Genomic DNA, 18,775 nt, shown 5'->3' with positions numbered 1-18,775 from the left:
TTTGATCCAATTTCTTTATGTTCCCCAGGCACTTGATGAAACTATTCCAGAGAGAGCTGAGTGTAGTCTAATTGCTTAAAAGGAAGCAAGTCGGTGGGACTGTCCCTGGAACATTCAAATCTCAAGTTGGGGAATTCAGAACTGACCTCTGACATGCAGTGCCTCAAAGGACAATTAGCCAAAATTGGGGCTGGGAGGCAACTTCAGAGCATGCTTAGGTGGGTTACAAATGGCACTGGAAAACACTAAGAAAGAAAAAGTCCTTGCCACAAAGCACTCGGCATCATTTCCACTAGAGAGATTTAACTGAAAAGGATGATTTCAACACTGGCTGCCCTAACAAATTAGTCTCCAACTGTTACCTCTGCCAAATGCATCTCTCCTCCCCCTAATGCGGAGGTGCTTTTAAATTAAAACATAAGGGGAAAGTGCAGAAAAGAGAGTCATTTATAGCACTTGGGCCACTTGAAACAACTTTTCACCAAAGGTCCTAATCAAATTATCAAGCTCTTCAAGTCAGTGCTTTATGACAGAAATAAAGGCCCAACTAAAGTATTCGGGTCTCTTGGCATTTCCACGTCTCTGGGCAGAGTGCACACTGCAGCATACCCATTCACACTGGCTGTATGAAAGAGAACAGATCACAAAGGGCAGATTACAAGGGAGAATGACTCCACTTCAGCGGGGGAAGGGACAGGCGTGAATGGATTGTAAATAATGTTGCTAAGAAAGGAGCAGAAATATGGCAACCTCAAATAATCCTCTTGCCAGGAATTCTTCCCAAGAGGACTGTTCTTTCTGAACTCTGCTTTCAAGTATGTGAGAAATATGAAAAACTTATTGAATATCTGGGGGATGCTCCTTCTCTGTCTGCTTAACTTGCAGCTCTTTGCAAACATTTGTAAAAGGGCTTAAAAAAAATCCAAAAATTTTATTGAAAAAGATGGAATGATAGGGAAAAAGAGGAGGTACAGAGTGTTGTAACAGTTGATCACTTCAGCTACGAGTATAACACCCTTTTTTTTTTCTTTCATGAAACAGCTTGTCTTAAGTAAAACCGAGTGGTCTGAGTGATCAGTTCAGTTCCTGAAGGACGCCCTTTCTATGCTCCTGCAACCCCGTTCAAGGTGCAGACTTTTGAACCGAGGGTTATCATCCTCTCTAACGCATACACACACTTAGGGAAAGTACCTTTTGGGAAAAGGATGCTGCTGCTTTTGAGCATAACACAACCATCCAACTGTTTATGCCACCTCTGTGATCTTGCTGTCACCGTTTCTGACTACAGATACCACACAATGAATGATATGCTGGCTGACACTTCTGCTCTGCTAACAGCCATAAGGACTTCTCTCTGCTATCATCAGAGAGCACAGTGTTACCCAAATGATGCCTACAGACTACAGCAATAAATCACCCTGGCTGAAACAAACATGACCTCACCATCTGAGTGATGCACATCATTTTGTAAAATTTCACTCCCCTTTCTCCCTCTCACACCATCATTCACTTGAACTGTTTTTATACCTCAGGTACCAACATGTGAGAAGAAGACAGCCAAAACGAAAGTCCACTAGTCTCTAGCTACTTTTCATTTAATCCTCTATATGTTAGGGAAAAGAACATCTTAGAATTTCAGCTATTTACCTTTATAAGTATAGCCTTCCAATTTGTTACACTATCTGTAGTTCAAGCATCAAACATACTCAGTCTTCACACAAGTATCTCTATAGTCTCATTTTGGTCTAGGTCACTGTCTTTCCCCAATGAAATATATGGGCTATTACCAAAATGCTAAAAGACAATTTAAAAAAACAAAACAAAACTACGCCGTTACCACTCCAATCCAATTTTTACATATACACAAAAAGAGAGAGAATAAAAGGAAACTGGTAAAACTCAAATTAGAGGAATTGTCTTGTTTTTGTTTGGTTTCTGTTTTGTCTTTTAAAATAGAAATTTCTGTGTAGGAATCCCAACAGGGAGCATCATCTTCCCAGTCCAACAAACAAGAGCAACTCTGCAAGGTACAACGAAATGACAAAACCATCTGCTAAAAAGTGCTACACTGAGCCAGTCACAATCCTTATTGCTATTATCCACTAGTTTTAGATCCTTTTTATATCACCTCATTCTGGGTGGGGGAGGGCAGAATACCTGAAGACCAGAACATGGAAATAAGAAAAACCTCACATTTTGAACACAGCCTAACAGCTTCCTTCATTATGCATTCTTCCAATAAGGAATGAGTGATTAATTACTCAGGAATGCCAATGTTTTCAATGAATCTGCAACACACATTTATTTTTTCTGAAGAGAAACAGTATCTGCTCCACCTGCAGGCCAGGGCTGTCAACTAATAAAACATCAGAAGTGACATGCAAAAACGAAAGCAGAAATAGCGAACCTAAAATTGTCCGACAAGAGTTTTCAGAAAAATCAGTTACAGAGAATCAACAGCAATTTGATTAAAGGTTTAAGATCTTTTCATATTTAAAGTCCTACAACTGGGGAGCTAAATTTCAACCTCAATTAAAACCATCCGGTCAAGCTCATTATTGCAGAAGGCATGAAATCTGAATCCCCTGAAAACTAAAGAACTCAACTGACACCTCACTTCCTGCATGAAGACAGAAGGTCTGAGACAGGTAAGGTAACACTGAGAACAGCCTCCACATCCACCCAAGAAGAATCAGCTTAGCTCTGCTGGCTACCTTAATAACACAACTAAAAAAAATCATCTTTTCTGGCAGTCAGTCCATAATTAAATTTTTATACACTCAATTTAAGTTACTGAATGACTTCCCAGGGTTACTGGTTGTATTTTGAAGTTGTTCTTCCTCTTGATGCAGTGTTTTGTTTGAAACTTTGTTGTGGAACTGAAGTATCTGACAAAACAGCTTTCAAACACATTCTACAGGAAACACTGCAAACTGCCTGTCATGAAACCTCACTTACCACAAGTAAGATAAAAAACAAACAGTTAAAGCGTGTTACAACGTTCCTCCATTTTTAGAGAGCGACGTAACCAATACTCTCTCTGTTTTGAGATATGGGAACTGTTTGGTGCAAACCTCAGCATTTTGTTGGAGTTAATAACAAACTCGACTCCTGTCTGCATCTGAACTTTGGCCAGATCACTCAAATGACATTTCAGAATGGCTCCTGTGGACAGCTTGCAGCAGCTAATCCCTGTGGCTGCGATTAACCACGCTGATCCCCTAGCTCTGCAGGCTCCCTCCCTCCACTACTTGAGCAGTGCAGCCCTCCTGGCCTGCTGGCAGGGCAAGACAAACGCCAGGAGGAAAAAGGCCTGCGTAAACTCTTCCCAACTCTGCTTGGTTCTATGTAAGGCTAGCGAAGACCTACCCCACCGTCCACAGGCTCATCCAGAGCTGGGCCCTGAGCCAAGCCCAGCCTCTGAAAACTGCCTCAGAAAACTTACCCAGTGGAGCTTTCAGCTCCTGCGCAGAAGGGCTGCTTTGGAGAGGCGTCTTGCTACCTTCCATTCACAGAATTTGGTTGTGCTTCATTGCACACTTGCTACTGCAGGCTTGCATCATGATTTGGGTCTGCCCACCAACTCCAAATATGCTCCATGTTTGGGCTTATGTAACATTTGCTACTACTGTAAAAAGCACTTGAATTACAAAGGTCCTGGCAGATCAACAGAAAACAGGGGGTGGAGTCTAATTTCATCTAATATGGTCATACCAGGCGTCCTGGACGGTGTAAATTAATCTTTCCATTTGAAAGGCAACTTGTCAAAACTGGGGAAGATGGAATTCATAAGTTTAACCTGCTAAAATGCAAATTACTTACACTTTGTGAATTTTTTTCTGAATGCCTTTAAACTGACAGTTACTACCAGGTATATTACAAAACTTACATGATTTATTTAAAAACCTACACTTTAAGTCTCAGTAGACCTAAAGGTCTTAAAGTTAAACATTTCTATAAAATGCCGGCAGCATTTTTCCAGGTTTTATTTCCCCTATACTATCTATAGTTGCTAAATTTTCAAAAAAAGTTTATTATTTCTAAGTATACTTTTCCTTCCTAAATCTAGTAACAAAAAAACTTAACCCACTTTCTGTGCATATTTGTAAAATATGTGTAATTTCATATCCACATATTTGTCCAGTTTGTTGTTCAATCACTGGAGGACTGACTAAAGCTTTCATACTTTTAAATCCAAGAATTTCTCTCACTTGAGTGCCCCCTTGAAAATAGTGTCTTCCTGGCCTGTTTCCCTATCATCCCTATCATGCTCCCTCTCTCTGGCCAATCAACAAATCTACTGTCAAATAGACATGGAATGGGGTGTAATGGCTCACACCTGTAATCCCAACTACCTGGGAGGGTGAGGCAAGAGTCCAGGAATTTGAGGCTGCAGTGAGCTATGACTGTGCCACTGCACTCCAGCCCAGGTGACAGAGTTCTAATAAAAACAAAACAAAAAATCACCACAAGTGACATGGAAAAAACCGTCAAGTGATCTGAGTTTTATAATAATGACTTAGAAATCTGATAGTTCAAAATGAACTCTTTTAAATGTCAAAAGAAGCGGGAAAAGATTCTTCTACAAAATCCTATCACCCCACACAGAATATTTGGCAGAAGTCATGAATTACATATGTGGAAATGATTTAGCCTGAAACGGGTGGGGAAGAGTTTTTAGACAGGCATGAAAACGTCTTCTATCGGGCCAAATTCTAAATTGACTCTAAAGCAAAAGAATAGTAGCTGCACTGCCCTATTTTCACAAGGATTCAGATCCCAACCATGTCAGCAATACCAAGACCCAGGGGATTTTCTGAAACCCACTTTCCCCCACACCCTCCCCCATCACCCAGATTCCTTACAATAACGTTCATACAATCCAAAACTATGGTAGCCCTTAAAAGACACTAGAAGAACCCAAGGGAAGAGTCATCAGCAAGCCTTACAAGCACAGGATGCGGATACATCTCCCAAATCTTTTCAAAAGCTCATTAGTGAAAATAAGAATTTTAAGTTAATTCACTGAAGCTTTTCTTAAGCTAGAAAAAAAAAAAAAAAAAAAAGCCATGGCTGTACAACCTGATTGCCACAGGTCTTAGTAGTATTTACTCTACTTCACCGGCCCTCCCTGCAGGAGTAGCCAAGGAATCTCCTTAACGTCATCAATAGCAGAAAAGAACAGGGTAGGAGGATCTTTCTTGAGCTAAACTGCACTTCCCTATCACTATACTTATACGACAGGACACCAGACTTCTTGCTGGCCTCCCAAGGACAAATGCTTGCTTTTCTAATATTCCCTTTCGTACATAGTGATTGTACCAGTGGAGAAAAATATCATTATGAGAGTCAGCCAATCCAAGACAGTTCTAAGAATCAAGTCATTCTGCAACACTGAAGAAAACCACGGTGAATTTTAGCAAATGTTCTTAAAATGCTACAAACACACGTCTATATTTAAGTTCAGAAATAAGAGAAAAACAATTTCAACATTTTTAAGACCTACATCAGAAAAGGGATGAATGAATGGTTGTGTAAGCCAGGAAAATATAATTTTGTATACCAATAACACAAATACATAGAAACTGAGAACAAAGTTCAATTTTAAACACTCACATGTGCCCCCTGAATGCCCTGAATAAAATGTTTAAGCAAATACTGCTTTGTTCTGCTTGTAAAGCATTATCACAATTTTCTTCAAATCATTTCTCAATATCCTATCCAAATAAAGTTTATTTTGATATTAAATATCCCAGTGATGGCTCAGATATAAATGTCTAGGTCTGGGGACATGGTCATATTTCTTTTTTCATAAGAAAAAAAATTAAGACTACAGACTAAAAAAAACTACAGACTAAAATAACATCTTAATAGAATAACATCCGTGCCTCACTGACCAAAAATTATATGTATCAGCTGTGGTCTGGATGGTGTACACATGTCAATTTTACTCTAGTGCACAAAGGGAGTGCATTAGCCTATTCGCAGCAAACAAGCAAACTTGCAGGAGGCTAGGAGGAGCACTCAAGGTTTGGGTTCAGGGGGCAGCCAGCCTGCAGTCTGAGCACTTCTAGTTCTGCAGCCATGGGCAAGAGACTCTGGAGAGCTAAGGACTGATATTCCCTCCTCCCACAAGCCTGGGTTGAGGAGTAAATTTGAGATAACGCAGGTAATGCAGTGCCCAGCACTTGTTAAACGTTCAGCAAATGTTAGCTATTATGATTACAACCAAGGAGAAACTGGATGGATGATAGAAAAGAAGAGTTAAACAGAAACAGAAAAACTGAGGTTTCTATTATAGAAATTAGTCAAGTCCCCTACAAATTTTGGGATTTCCTAAACGGAATCCTTGAGAAGCCAGGAGAGGTGTCATTTAGTGTTCTGGAGGGCAACAAACAAGCTGCTGGCAGTTATGAAATACTGTGTTCCTGTCACTGGTGACAGCCAGTTCTCCATTTTACAGGAATACAAGTCTCCACTAACTCCACTTCACTGTCTCAGCAGGCCAGGCGAGTTATAATTGGCCTTAATTGGCACTTACAGGAGCTTTAACATTCCTTACCTGCTGCCAAGGAGCACTTGAAAGGGGAAAAAAGTATTTTCAAACTTGGAAATACCAAGCAATTCATTCGGCTGTGGGCCTGGAAGCCTGCTATCCAGAATCAGATTAGCTTCACCTAGAAATGTTGCTATGTTATTATCCAGCGCTCATTAGGTACTCACACTGGATTAGGAGAGGTGGGAGATGAAATTTAAATGGGAATAATTCACGTTGGGGGCTAAAACCATGCAGCAGCCTTCCTCTAGCTTATCTTTTGGTGGATGGCTCTCCAGGACTCAGCCACACTTCATGTGTGTAAGGCAGGCAAATAAAATATATTTTCATGGCCTGATTTACACAGGCTTTGAGTTAACCACAGTCTGACCTCAGCCCAGTTATTATTTGAAACACACAGTGAACACTGTTATAAGGTGACCAATCATACCAACTGCAAAGAGGATAGCGAGATCAGAAACAAAACTGGCCATAGTTCTTCCTTGGCCTTGCAATTAATCACACTCAAAATTGTTATCCTCCAGGAGGCCTCACATTTTGCACAGAGGAATCCTAGCATAAAAGAATGAGATTTCTTCCTTAAGGTAAATCCCATACAGAAGGAATAGAGATTTCCCATAGATGCCAGGGAAACTGCCTATAATTGTTTAAATATTTTTTTAAATAATCACTCGTTTTGAAAGATCTGTCTCATATTATTAAGTATTACTCAGACTCGTGCTTGTTTGAGAAATTTACTTCAAATTAAAATTAATCATATGTGTGTGTGTGTGTGTTTAAGGAACATTGTTAAGAGGCTTTAGAAAAATAAATGGAAGCTTAGAAAAATAAATACAACATCTACTCCTTTGGAGATACTCTTATAGTGACTGGTAGAGATAAAGTATTATAGCCTTTTTGGAAAGCAATCCAGCAGCAGCTATTAACACTGCAAATAACTATCTTTTGTGACCCAGGAATCCATTCCTGAGACTCTATCCCACAGAAACTAAACCACCAGTAATTAAGTATGTGTGTACCAGAGTGGTTACTGCTATTTGGTTCACAGAGACAAAAAGCAAGAAACAAAATGAATGTCCATAGAGGGCCTGGCAGAGGAAGCTACAGCACAGCCACACTTTAGAGCAGTATGCAACCATTAAAAAGAGGGGATTAGTGTTATCCAGGGCTGTGAATGGATTTACATGAGGTATTGTTGAGTAGAAAAGGAGCAGAAGTGTGCATAATAGGATCCATTTTTTTCTAAAACTATCACCAAGAGCCCCTACTAATAAAATACATGATTCTATGTGCCTGGATAGAGTTAGAAGCATGAGAAAAATATAGAAAGATGCATACTAAGTTACATAGTAAGAACGCAGCATGTATGATTTATAGCATAGTGCGGACTGCTACAGTTAGAGAAGGCAGGTAAGTTGAAAGAGCCAATGAAATAAGAAAAAGGCTGCACTGAAAACAGTTGAGATGATTACATTTGTGTATTTACATAAAAACACATTATAGGTGTACATATTTAATACATTCATATGCCAATCAAAAAAATCTATAAAGAGTTGGTCTAAAAAATTTGTTATAAAAATGCACTGTGAAGGTAGCTGAAGAAAAATTAAAGAAACATAAAATTCTGGCCAAGGGTGGTGGCTCACACCTGTAATCCCAGCACTTCAGGAGTTTGAGACCAGCCTGGGTAACATGGTGAAACCCTGCCTTTACAAAAAATACAAAAATCAGCTAGGTATGGTGGCGTGTGCCTATAGTCCCAGGTACTGGAAGGGCTGACGTGGAAGGATTGCTTGAGCCCGGGAGGTGGGGGTTACAGTGAGCCAAGATTGCGCCACTGCACTCTAGCCTGGGCAACAGAGTGAGAATCTGTCTCGAAGAAGAAGAAAAAAAAAGAAATACAAAATTCTGGTATTACATCAAACAAGTGTATCTTGATTACCATCACTCTCTTAATCTGTTTGGCTAAGCAGGCTGAGACTCAAGTAGCACAACAGACCACAGTTGAATCACACAGAAAAAGGCCTATTAGCCACTTTGGCAAAATAACATCTTAACTCTCTAAAGCTCACTACAAATCTTCAGTATTAGAAGTTGCAGGCCAGGTGTGGTGGTTCACGCCTATAATCCCAGCACTTTGGGAGGCTGAGGCAGGCAGATGACTTGAGGTCAGGAGTTCAAGACCAGCCTGGCCAACATGGCGAAATTCTGTCTCTACTAAAAATGCAAAAATTAGCTGGGTGTAGTGGTACATGCCTGTAGTCCCAGTTACTCAGGAGGCTGAGCCATGAGAATCACTTGAACCTGGGAGGTGGAGGTTGCAGTGAGCTGAGATTACATCACTGCACTCCATCCTGGGCGAGAGAGCGGGATTCTGTCTCAAGAAAACAAAACAGAAGTTCTAACAACCTTTTTAAGAAATATATCAAGCATAAGAGGCAATGAAACAAATTTCATTCCAAAGTTTATTTGTGACCTGAAGAGAATATAAATCAAGAACTCTATATTGTGTGATCAGGGGCTGTTTGTATTTTATTTTAAATGGAAATAATTCTTTTTTTTTTTTAATCTTCAAATAAATGCACAAGATGAAAATGTATAAAATTACTTTGAAGTGAACCTCAAGACTGGGATTTCTACACACATAATGTGGGATAAGGGAAATAGCTAAATTTAGCTATTGGGCCCCTCCCAAACCAGTTTGTTTTAAGGACTTGGACTAGTACATACATCAGAGGAATTATTCCAGTCAGGTAGTAGGTACCACAGCATCAAGAAGTGATAAAAACTCCCTCTTCTGGTCATATGTAAGTTCACAGCTTAGCAGGGTTGAAATCGCAGGTACCTATCTTAGTCAACGTACAAATTAGTCTTGTGAAATGACTGTCAGGAAAAATACTTTTTAGAAAATATAAATAAAATATGGATTTATTTCCTGAAATATCTCCTTTAAAGCTGAAGCATGGCCATCCTATAATAGCTAATGACTTCTACATGTAGCAGGCAAGTCAAGAGTGACACTGGTGAATATTAACAATTCATACATATATTAAATAATAATTTCTTAATTTTTATTAAGCCTTTTTTAAAAAAAAATTTCCAACTGTTTTTCCCTCTGTTAAGGTATAAATGACAAATAAAAGTTCTATATATTTACAGTACAGTGTAATGTTTTGATATGTATACACATTATAAACAATTTATAGATAGATAGATAGACAGATAGACAGATAAATAGATATTGCCAGAAACTCACATTTTCACTGCCTTATTATTATGGCAACCCAAATCAGAACTGCTGAAGTAGTTCATCAAATCACAGTAGTACAAACCTGGAGGGCACCGTGACCAGGTTCCATGTGGAGAATCAATATGCTGAAATACTGACAGACATTCCCAAAGAAGAACAGTCCTTAAGGCACTGTATACAGTAACGCAACACTGAAGATCTAAGTGTCCATCAACAGGAGTCAGGTTAAGTGAAAATACATTAATGAAGCGGAATAACAGGCAGTCCTTAGACTACAGCAGAACAATATGTATTAACCTGAAAAAATATTTTAGATAGATTATTAAGTTAAAAACGTGAATTCACACTGAATCTACTTTTTTTAATATGTGAGGGGAAAAAATATACTGGTAAGTATTACTTTGTCCAGGTTCTAGGAACCCTCCAAGAGTATATGTCAAACTGTACCCCTGAAAAGTAAGATGAAGGAGCTTTGTTCATTCTGATTGCATACTTATCCTCTGGTTGTTTACTTTCTTTTACAATGTATTTTATTTTAATAATTAAAAACAAATTGAAAGATAGTGGTTTTTGTTAGTCAATAAATTTTCACAACTATCCAACGAATACATGAGAAGTCCCAAGAAAGTGCACACATTTTCTTTTGTTTTCTGGCTTATATGACTAGATTACAATAACATTAAAAAAATTGAAAAGAAAAAATGACCCCCCAACTTGGCATCACTGCAATAATTACTTTCTTCTATAATCTTTAGAAAATGCCTAAAGACTTAACATATCAACACTTTTCATTCAGGTCAATGCACCTCATTAAAAATAAATGCCCATATACAAACTGCAAGAACCTCCTCCTGATCCATAAGCACAAGTAAATTCACCCAGCTGCTTGAGCCAAAAACCCCATGAGTCATTCCTCCTCCCTTCCTTTCCCAATCCATCAGCAAGCCCTGCTGGCTTTATACTTCCGATGCAGATTTTAATTCTGTTCACACTTCTCTGCCCCTGCTGCTACAATCCTAATCTAAGCTTTCTCTCCTGATCCAGCTCTCACCTTAACTAGTACGAAACAGCTCACTAACTGGTCTCCCTGGTTCCACATCTGTCCCCCGTGTTCCATACAGCAACCATGTGATCAAACACTTACTGGCCAAAATCCTCCAGCCACTTCCCATTGCCTGCACCGTCCAATCCTGATTCTTCTCATGGCTTGCAGGGTCCAGTGTCATCTGGTCCTAGAACCGCTTTCTCCTGTTTCAACTTGGACCCTGTTCCTCCTTGCACACTGTCCTTCGGCCTCCTCACTGGCCTTTCTGCCAAGACCACTTCCATCTAAGGACCTCCGTACTTGGTATTTCCTCTATGTGAAGCACTTGTCCTTTACATCTTCAAATGGGCTGGCTCTCTTTCATCACTGAGTTTAAACATCAACTCTAGAGACAGACTTTCTTTAACTAGCCTTACCTAAAGTGGTCTGCCCCAGTCATTTTCTCTCACATTATTCCTAGCATTTATCACTACCCGAAATAATCTGATTTCACGCAATTTCATTTTTCTCTCTCCTCAATACAATGTATTATATTAAGTCGGAACATAAGGTGCATGAAATCACAGACACTGCTTTTCTACCTCAGTAGAGGGCAATGCCTAGCATATATTAGGCACCCAATAAATTTTGTTAAATGCATGAGTAATACCATTGTTATTTTAATTCCTTTTTAAAGCAGTGCCAAAAGCAAAGACATTCATAAAAGCACAGATATCAGTAAGAGGAAAAATAAGTTGATTTTATAACTAGAAATTAAAATGTTGCTCCTACAAATGTCATTACCTTATTTTAAATATATCTGCTTATAATACAACTAGGGAAAAAAGATAAATTTATATTAGCTGAGAGAGAATAAACCTTTATCTAATGCTACTAAGTTATCTGAAAAATTTAATTAGCATTCTTTCACTTGTAGCAAAGAAAAACATGAATACACTGTATGTTACACTATCACTCTCTAATATTAATAACAATAAATGACAAGTGAAAGAAAAAACATTTTCTTTCTTTATCCAAAAATGGTTACTTAGTGACAAGAAGTTTAGGGCAAAAGGTCAACCTGGAATTTCCTTCCAGAGTTAAACTAATTTCCACCTTGACATCATTCATGTTTTCATGTGCCTGTTTTGGTTAGCTCCCATCCCCGGCTTATCCCCAGACTGCTGGAGAAAGATCTGGTACATGTCTTCCAAGCAAAAGAGTGAAGTAATTTTTTTTTTTGCTCCGCAACAAGTTTCAGTCTTTATACTGACTGCAGAAATAAATATGTCAGTCAATTCTCTAAAGAAGCTACAAAATGTTACGAGTCTCATACAAAAAGAGGAGGAGTTTGGTTTTAGATAGCTACTATGATTTAGAATTAAATAAAGTAGAACAGGCAGAAGAGAAATTCAATGACTATGCTAAATCAATTATCTACCTACCATCATTATATCTTTGAATTACCAAATGTTCTGAGGTAACAGGTTTACAATACTGATCCAGCTTCTTGAAGCAGACTTAAAATTCTACTTCAGCTAGAACATCTGTCCCTAACGATAGCTTTGTGACACATGCAATTCATATTGTCTCTGAATTTTCTTTTAACTCTATACATCCTTATCATGCAAAATAAATCAATGTTAGTAGGTAGAAAAGATGGCCTAGTTGGTATATTTTATCTGTGTGAATGAAATTTAATTTATGAGTTTGATCTTTAAGCATAAAACCCATTCAGTGGATTGTTAAGAACAGGAAATAAGATAGTACATGCAAAAATTATCTGTAAATCACCAGGTACTATTAAAAGTTATCACTAGTCAGTGGACTTACATTTAGTATACTTATGAGAAAAAAACATTTTCTTTCCTTATCAAAAACAGTTATTAGCTAAAAAAAATGACACGTTAAAAAATATCTGAACCTGTTACTTTCCAGGCCTAAGTTAATCAGAGAGCAAAAGGGGAGGGAAGTGTTCTATATTAAACGGTAAAACCTCTGCTTTGTGATGTAAGATAATTATACGATGGCAATTGCTGGTCAGAACTATGTAAAATGTTGTCAACAATGAGAACCAGCATTTTTGCCAGAAGCAGTCCATCAGATCTCAGAGTAAAAATTCATTTTTCTCTTATAGTACTAATATTCTTTGAAACTAATTACTTAGCTCAAAAAAGTACAAGTAATTCCTCATATGAATATATGAGTAATTTGCTCATCCTGATGAAAATGACATTTTAGAAAATATAATTTATGCTAGCATCTAAAAGAATCCAAACCACCTCAATGCACACCAAGGAACATTAAGTCCAAGCAATGTGTGTGGCTATTAATTTTACAGGATTTGTAATATCTGCAAGGAGAGAAAGCTGTAAGATCACAGGAGTGTTTCTACTAAAGCTATGTTCATTAAGTCATGAAAAAGTCAGATTTATGACACTTCTGTTTGTGAACAGTCTGAGAAAGGCAGATGTTTTACACCGAAGCCTCACCAACAGACTTATATACCATTCACAGTGATTAGTAGTGGCTCAATATATAACATATCGATAGATGACAAAGGGTATTTGTCTTACATAGTCTTTTTACAAATCAACATGAGATTCCAAAATTCTGTCTTCAAGGTCTGTTATTTCCTAGGGCTAAGGCTGGCCTCAGTAGATAGCTTGTAAACATCTGAGGTAGCAAAATTCAAGAACTTGAGCTGGTATTTCCAAACAATATGGAGTAGGCATCACTCTCTAATATTAATAACATCAAATGACAAGCGAAAACTTACTCCCTTTCCAATCTCTTTCCATTTTCCTGATAATATTGCACTACTGTGTGGACAATACTTGCCTAAAATGTGCTAGTCTCCATTTTAACAAAGAGAGCAAGCCTCAGGCGCAGAGCCAGTACTGGCAAAAGCATCAACATAAAATTAAATAATCTTCTTTTCACATTTACTATTTCTTATAGCAGGCAACACTAGTTACCCCCTTTATTGTTCTAGTAAGATTTTCCTTGTAAATTGATTTATTTAAATAAAAGTGGTTTGATTTAAAGAAAAATACTAAGTGGAATTAAGTCAGCAGATGATAAAGTCAGAATCTGATTAAGGTTGGGAAAAGGTGGCTGCTCCATATGTCACCACCGAGGCCATGCTTAGAGACTCAAGCTGAGCCAAAAGGTGAACAAGTGGATCAGCCTAACTAATCTGAGGAAAATACTTCAACAGCCGACATCTGAGTAGGGTTTCAATTAATCACAGAGATTCTAAATGTGGTACTTGTCCAAGCGGAATAAACATCATTCATCTATTTCTCCTAGGTAAGATCACCCCTGTGTCTGCATAAAAGAGAAATATTAAAGTATTCTTCATAAGCAAATTCAGTGAAGCTGTAGAGCACAAAATAGGAATTCCTGGGAAGCTTTCTCAGTATACAGCCTCAAAAGCACCCCACAAGTCATCTGCTAACCCTAGGCTAATCCCACCATTCAGAGCCAGAGTAAATGCATGTAAGTAATACTACACAGTTTATACTATTCAGTAGCCAGTATAGAACCAATACACTTATCACTAAACTAACTGAATAACTTAAGATTCCCACCTCAAAAGAATGGGGCTTCTGACCCTAGGAATGTCACCATCTCAATGCTTCCTCCTACTCAAAAGTTTTTTGGCAATTAATGTGACATTTCCAGAACATAATACAGATATTTTAAAAAGTAGGGGCCTCCCTTCCTGCCATTCTGGTTGGCTCAATGAATCTTTGAGCGCCAATCTGTGTCAGTCACTATATGTTAGCCACTGTGTGTACCAAGCAGCAGCTCCACCAGAGTGGACTGTATCTGCATCTGTGAAAGCAATGCATTCCAGCCAGCCAGTGTGTCAGAATCAGCCCAGGGAGCTATTTAGAATGCAGATCCTGGGTTCCATCCCTGAAATTCCCATTCAGAGCATCTGGAGTTGGCCTTTGGAAGCTGCTCACTTAGAAAGCTCCTCTTTGATTCAGATGCACAGCAGGTTTGGGATCCACTGATTCGAATTATATTTTTAAATCTGAAATTAGCAGTAAGACACACCTTACTTTTTTTTTTTTTTTTTCTTTTGAGACGGAGTCTCGCTCTGTCACCCAGGCTGGAGTGCAGTGGCACAATCTCGGCTCACTGCAAGCTCCGCCTCCCGGGTTCAAGCCATTATCCTGCCTCAGCCTCCCACGTAGCTGGGACTACAAGTGCACGCCACCACACCCGGCTTATTTTTTGTATTTTTAGTAGAGACGGGGTTTCACAGCTTACTCCTAAAAATACTAAGTAACTGAAGAGAAATATGAGGCACACTGGAGTATTTTAAAACATTAAAACAACATCAAGAAATCATGGTATCACTATGTAGTTTCCAAGAAAGCAAACTATGCTATGAGAGCAATCAGACTGAAAAACTGGAAATGCCAAAATGGCACCACAATCATTCACCATCATTGCTCAAATGGAAATCCTGGTTAACTGTTAACTCCTCAAACTGCAGCTTGGCTAGCAAAAAAAATACAGGGCTTCTTAACTACTCTGAATAATAGCTGCTCACCAATTCAGAATACTTTTACCACCAACACTGACTGACTTTACAAGACTTGCTGCCACTGTAGCATGTTTTCTTGTCCTGGTAGCAGTGGTTTTAAAGGAACTGCCTGCTGGAGTTTGTAGCAACTATTCATTTGTTCGTAAAAGTCACAGACAGATAACAGCAATATATGAATTCACAGAAGACTGCCAACACATTTTCGCCAATATCACTGAAAGAAAGTACCATCCCTGTTTTGGCAGCTAAATAAACTACAACAGTCACTCTGAAAGATTCTGAAGTTGAAAACTTTTTTGTTAACTATGGAAAACAATAATGCAACAACTGGCTTTCTAAAAATTTCAACAAAAAAGAAAATGTTCCAAAAACAATCTTTCCTGTCACAACCCCTGTCCCCGAAAGATAGAAGAGACTGTGGCAGCACTGGTCAAGGTTGTTGGTCCTGGGAACCCTGTCCACCTCTCCTTTCCTCCAAGTGAGTCGGGGGAAGTCCCTCCAGGGCCAACACATGGTACCTCCCTCTACTTCATGCAGTTACTCTCCCAAACCCACATTCACCTCTAAACCTCTTGTCAATTCCACCAGCAGCCATCTCCTCCACTGCTGATTCAAAGAGGGCACTCCTTACACACTTCCCGGCAGAACACCTCCCTCAGAACACTTGGCCCTCATCTTTCTGCCAGGAACTCTCCTCTCTCATATCTTTAATACTTCCCTTGTCACCTCAGCCTCCCACCTAGTGACTTTGTCAGTCACATCTCCTCCAAGCCACAGGAGACCCTGGAGTGCATTCACACTCTTCCATTTACATGTTTGAAGTTAACACCAACCCTTTGCTATTCAACAAGTATCTTACTAGGAGATATTGTGCGAGGGACTGAAAGGCAGGAAAGGAGAAAGACAGAAAAATGTGATTTTAAGATACTTTCCTGGCTGGGAGTGGTAGCTCATGGTAGCTCATGCCCATACTCCCTGTACTTTGGGAAGGCGAGGCGGGCGAATCACTTGAGGTCAGGAGTTCCAGATCAGCCTGGCCAACATGGTGAAACCCCATTTCTACCAAAAATACAAAAATTAGCCAGGCATAGTGGCATGCACCTGCAATCCCAGCTACTCAGGAGGCTGAGGCAGGATAATTGCTTGAACCCAGGAGGCAGAGGTTGCAGCCAGCCAAGATCACGCCACTGCACTCCGGCCTGTGCGACAAAGCAAGACTCTGTCTAAAAAAAAAAAAAAAAAACACTTTTTCCTACCCATACACTGACATTCTAAGAGGGGAAATGAGAAGATTAAAAAAAAAAAAATTCATATAAATATGCTGTGACCAGTGAATAAAATGCTCCTAGAAAGGGGGACCAAGAGGTCCTCCTTCTGCCTAAGGAATCCACTCTACCCATCAATTCTCTGGGGCACCACTAAGTCACATCACTTTGGTCCTAAAAAATCTGCAACAGGTCCTCACTGAGACGTCCAGAGCAGGGGACTCATGGGCACTGAGGCCCTGTAAGCTAGTCCCCACCTGCCTTTGAGCTTCACTCATTCACAGGTGGATACATCAATTCTGGCCAATGGTGACTCATGCAGCACATCCCAGAGAGCCTGGAATTTCCTGCTCCTGTGCTTGCTCACGTCAACCTTGTTGCCAACCTAGGGCCACCAAATATGGTTGCTCAGTGCACAAACTGTGCAGCCATATGTGCCAGCTCTGTCTGTCCCCATTGATACACCTCCCATTTTAGTGGATTACAAGTGATTTTTCCAAAATATTGTCTGTATTGTCCACAAGTCAGAAGCAGGGAAATGACATCTTATCCACCTCTGTACCCACTCTAGTGCCTACCCCAGGGCTTCTTCTAGAAGCAGGAACTCAAATGATCTTTTTATGGTTAAATAAAGGATTTACTCCTTGAAAAAAATGGTGGAATGTTGCTTATGATGGTGTGACTCTTAATCCAACAACAGCAGTCTCAACAGCAAGATCTGTAAATTCTAACTTTAAAATGTTTCTTGGCTGAGCGCAGTGGCTCACGCCTGTAATCCCAGCACTTTGGGAGACGGAGGCAGGTGGATCATTTGAGGTCAGGAGTTTCAGACGAGCCTGGCCAACACGGTGAAACTCTGTATCTACTAAAAATACAAAAATTAGCTGGGCGTGGTGGTGGGCGCCTGTAGTCCCAGCTACTAGGAAGGCTGAGGCAAGGGAATTGCTTGAATCTGGGAGGCAGAGGTTGCAATGAACTGAGATCGCACCACTGCACTCCAACGTGGGTGACAGAGTGAGACACCGTCTCAAAAAAAGAACAAAACAAAACAAAAGTATCTCAAAGCTATGCAGTCTTCCTAGCTCTACTGCCAGATCTTACTCTCAGTCCAGTGTCATCTCTTGCCTCTGAACTATTCTCCCTGCTTCTGCCCTTCTCCCAGAATTTATTCTCAGCAAATCAACCACTGAAATAGGACTGTGTTACTCTCTTACATAAATCCTCCGGTGCGCCCAAGCTGCTTCTTTGCCTGGCCTATGAATGATCAGGTCCCTGCTTATAATACTGGATTCCTCCAGTTTCTACCTCCCTTCACTAAATACTAAATACCCTTCAGCCACACAGGCCTTCTTCAGTCTGTGTGCTGGCTGTTCCCTCTGCATCAAACGCTCTTATTCTAGATCGCTGCCTGAGTTGCTCCTTCTCATCAGTTAGGACTCAGCTCCAGTGTCACCTCCTAAGATGCTTTCTTTAAACACTCTATCTATAGAAGAACCCCATTGTCACTCTCTATTGCAAGCTTGCATTTGTAGTAGTAAGAGCAATGAGGAAAAAACCTATAGTTATTTTTAAAGTGTATCTAGTTAGTTTTGTCTGCCTCTCCACATAGACTGTAAACTCTGTGGCAGTAAGAATCATACTACATACTCAATGCCTGAAACAAGGTAGGTATTCAAATACTTATGATTTGCTATTGAGCAAAACTGGTCAGAAAATCAAGGTTTTTAGAATCAGAATCTTATCTTAAACACTGTAAAGGCATTATGACAATGCCAAACAACTGTATTTGGACTCTTCAACAATTAACAACCAAAATTTAGAACTATTGAACTGAGAAGTTTCAAAATCACATCTCCTTTAAAAAAAAAAAAAGCAAAAAAAAAAGCCCATGTATCCATAGTGTGAGTGTATAATTTTAAAATCCACTGAATACACAACCAGGGGCTCTAGAAGGAAACAAACTGGTAACTATACTGATGCAACATTTTACAAGAGATTTTATAAACTATACTTTCTCTAATTTCAATAAAAGCCAAAACATTCATATCACTTTTAATAAAAATTTAAAAATACCCAACAACAATGGGTTAATTGTTATTAACCCATTCAGTGAATT

The 18,775-nt window shown here is 39.3% G+C and overlaps 1 protein-coding gene across 15 annotated transcripts in view; it reads right to left on the bottom strand.

Moving 5' to 3' along the window:
• The window catches only part of ATXN7 (ataxin 7), a 143,838-nt gene that overhangs the window by 32,299 nt on the left and 92,764 nt on the right, over positions 1-18,775 (bottom strand). For 2 of the 15 annotated variants that reach the window (XM_033210337.1, XM_033210335.1), the window contains exon 1: positions 3,446-3,672. The exons of the other annotated variants lie outside the window; for them this stretch is intronic. In XM_033210337.1, the coding sequence (XP_033066228.1) occupies positions 3,446-3,509 (64 nt within the window). In that variant the 5' untranslated portion in view covers positions 3,510-3,672. Of the gene's footprint in view, positions 1-3,445; positions 3,673-18,775 lie in introns of those variants that run through there. 15 annotated transcript variants of the gene reach the window in all.

This window comes from Trachypithecus francoisi, unplaced genomic scaffold (genome assembly GCF_009764315.1).
Source record: "Trachypithecus francoisi isolate TF-2019V2 unplaced genomic scaffold, Tfra_2.0 Lachesis_group0, whole genome shotgun sequence".
Lineage (NCBI taxonomy): Eukaryota > Metazoa > Chordata > Mammalia > Primates > Cercopithecidae > Trachypithecus > Trachypithecus francoisi.
This window is presented reverse-complemented; position numbering and strand designations above follow the sequence as displayed.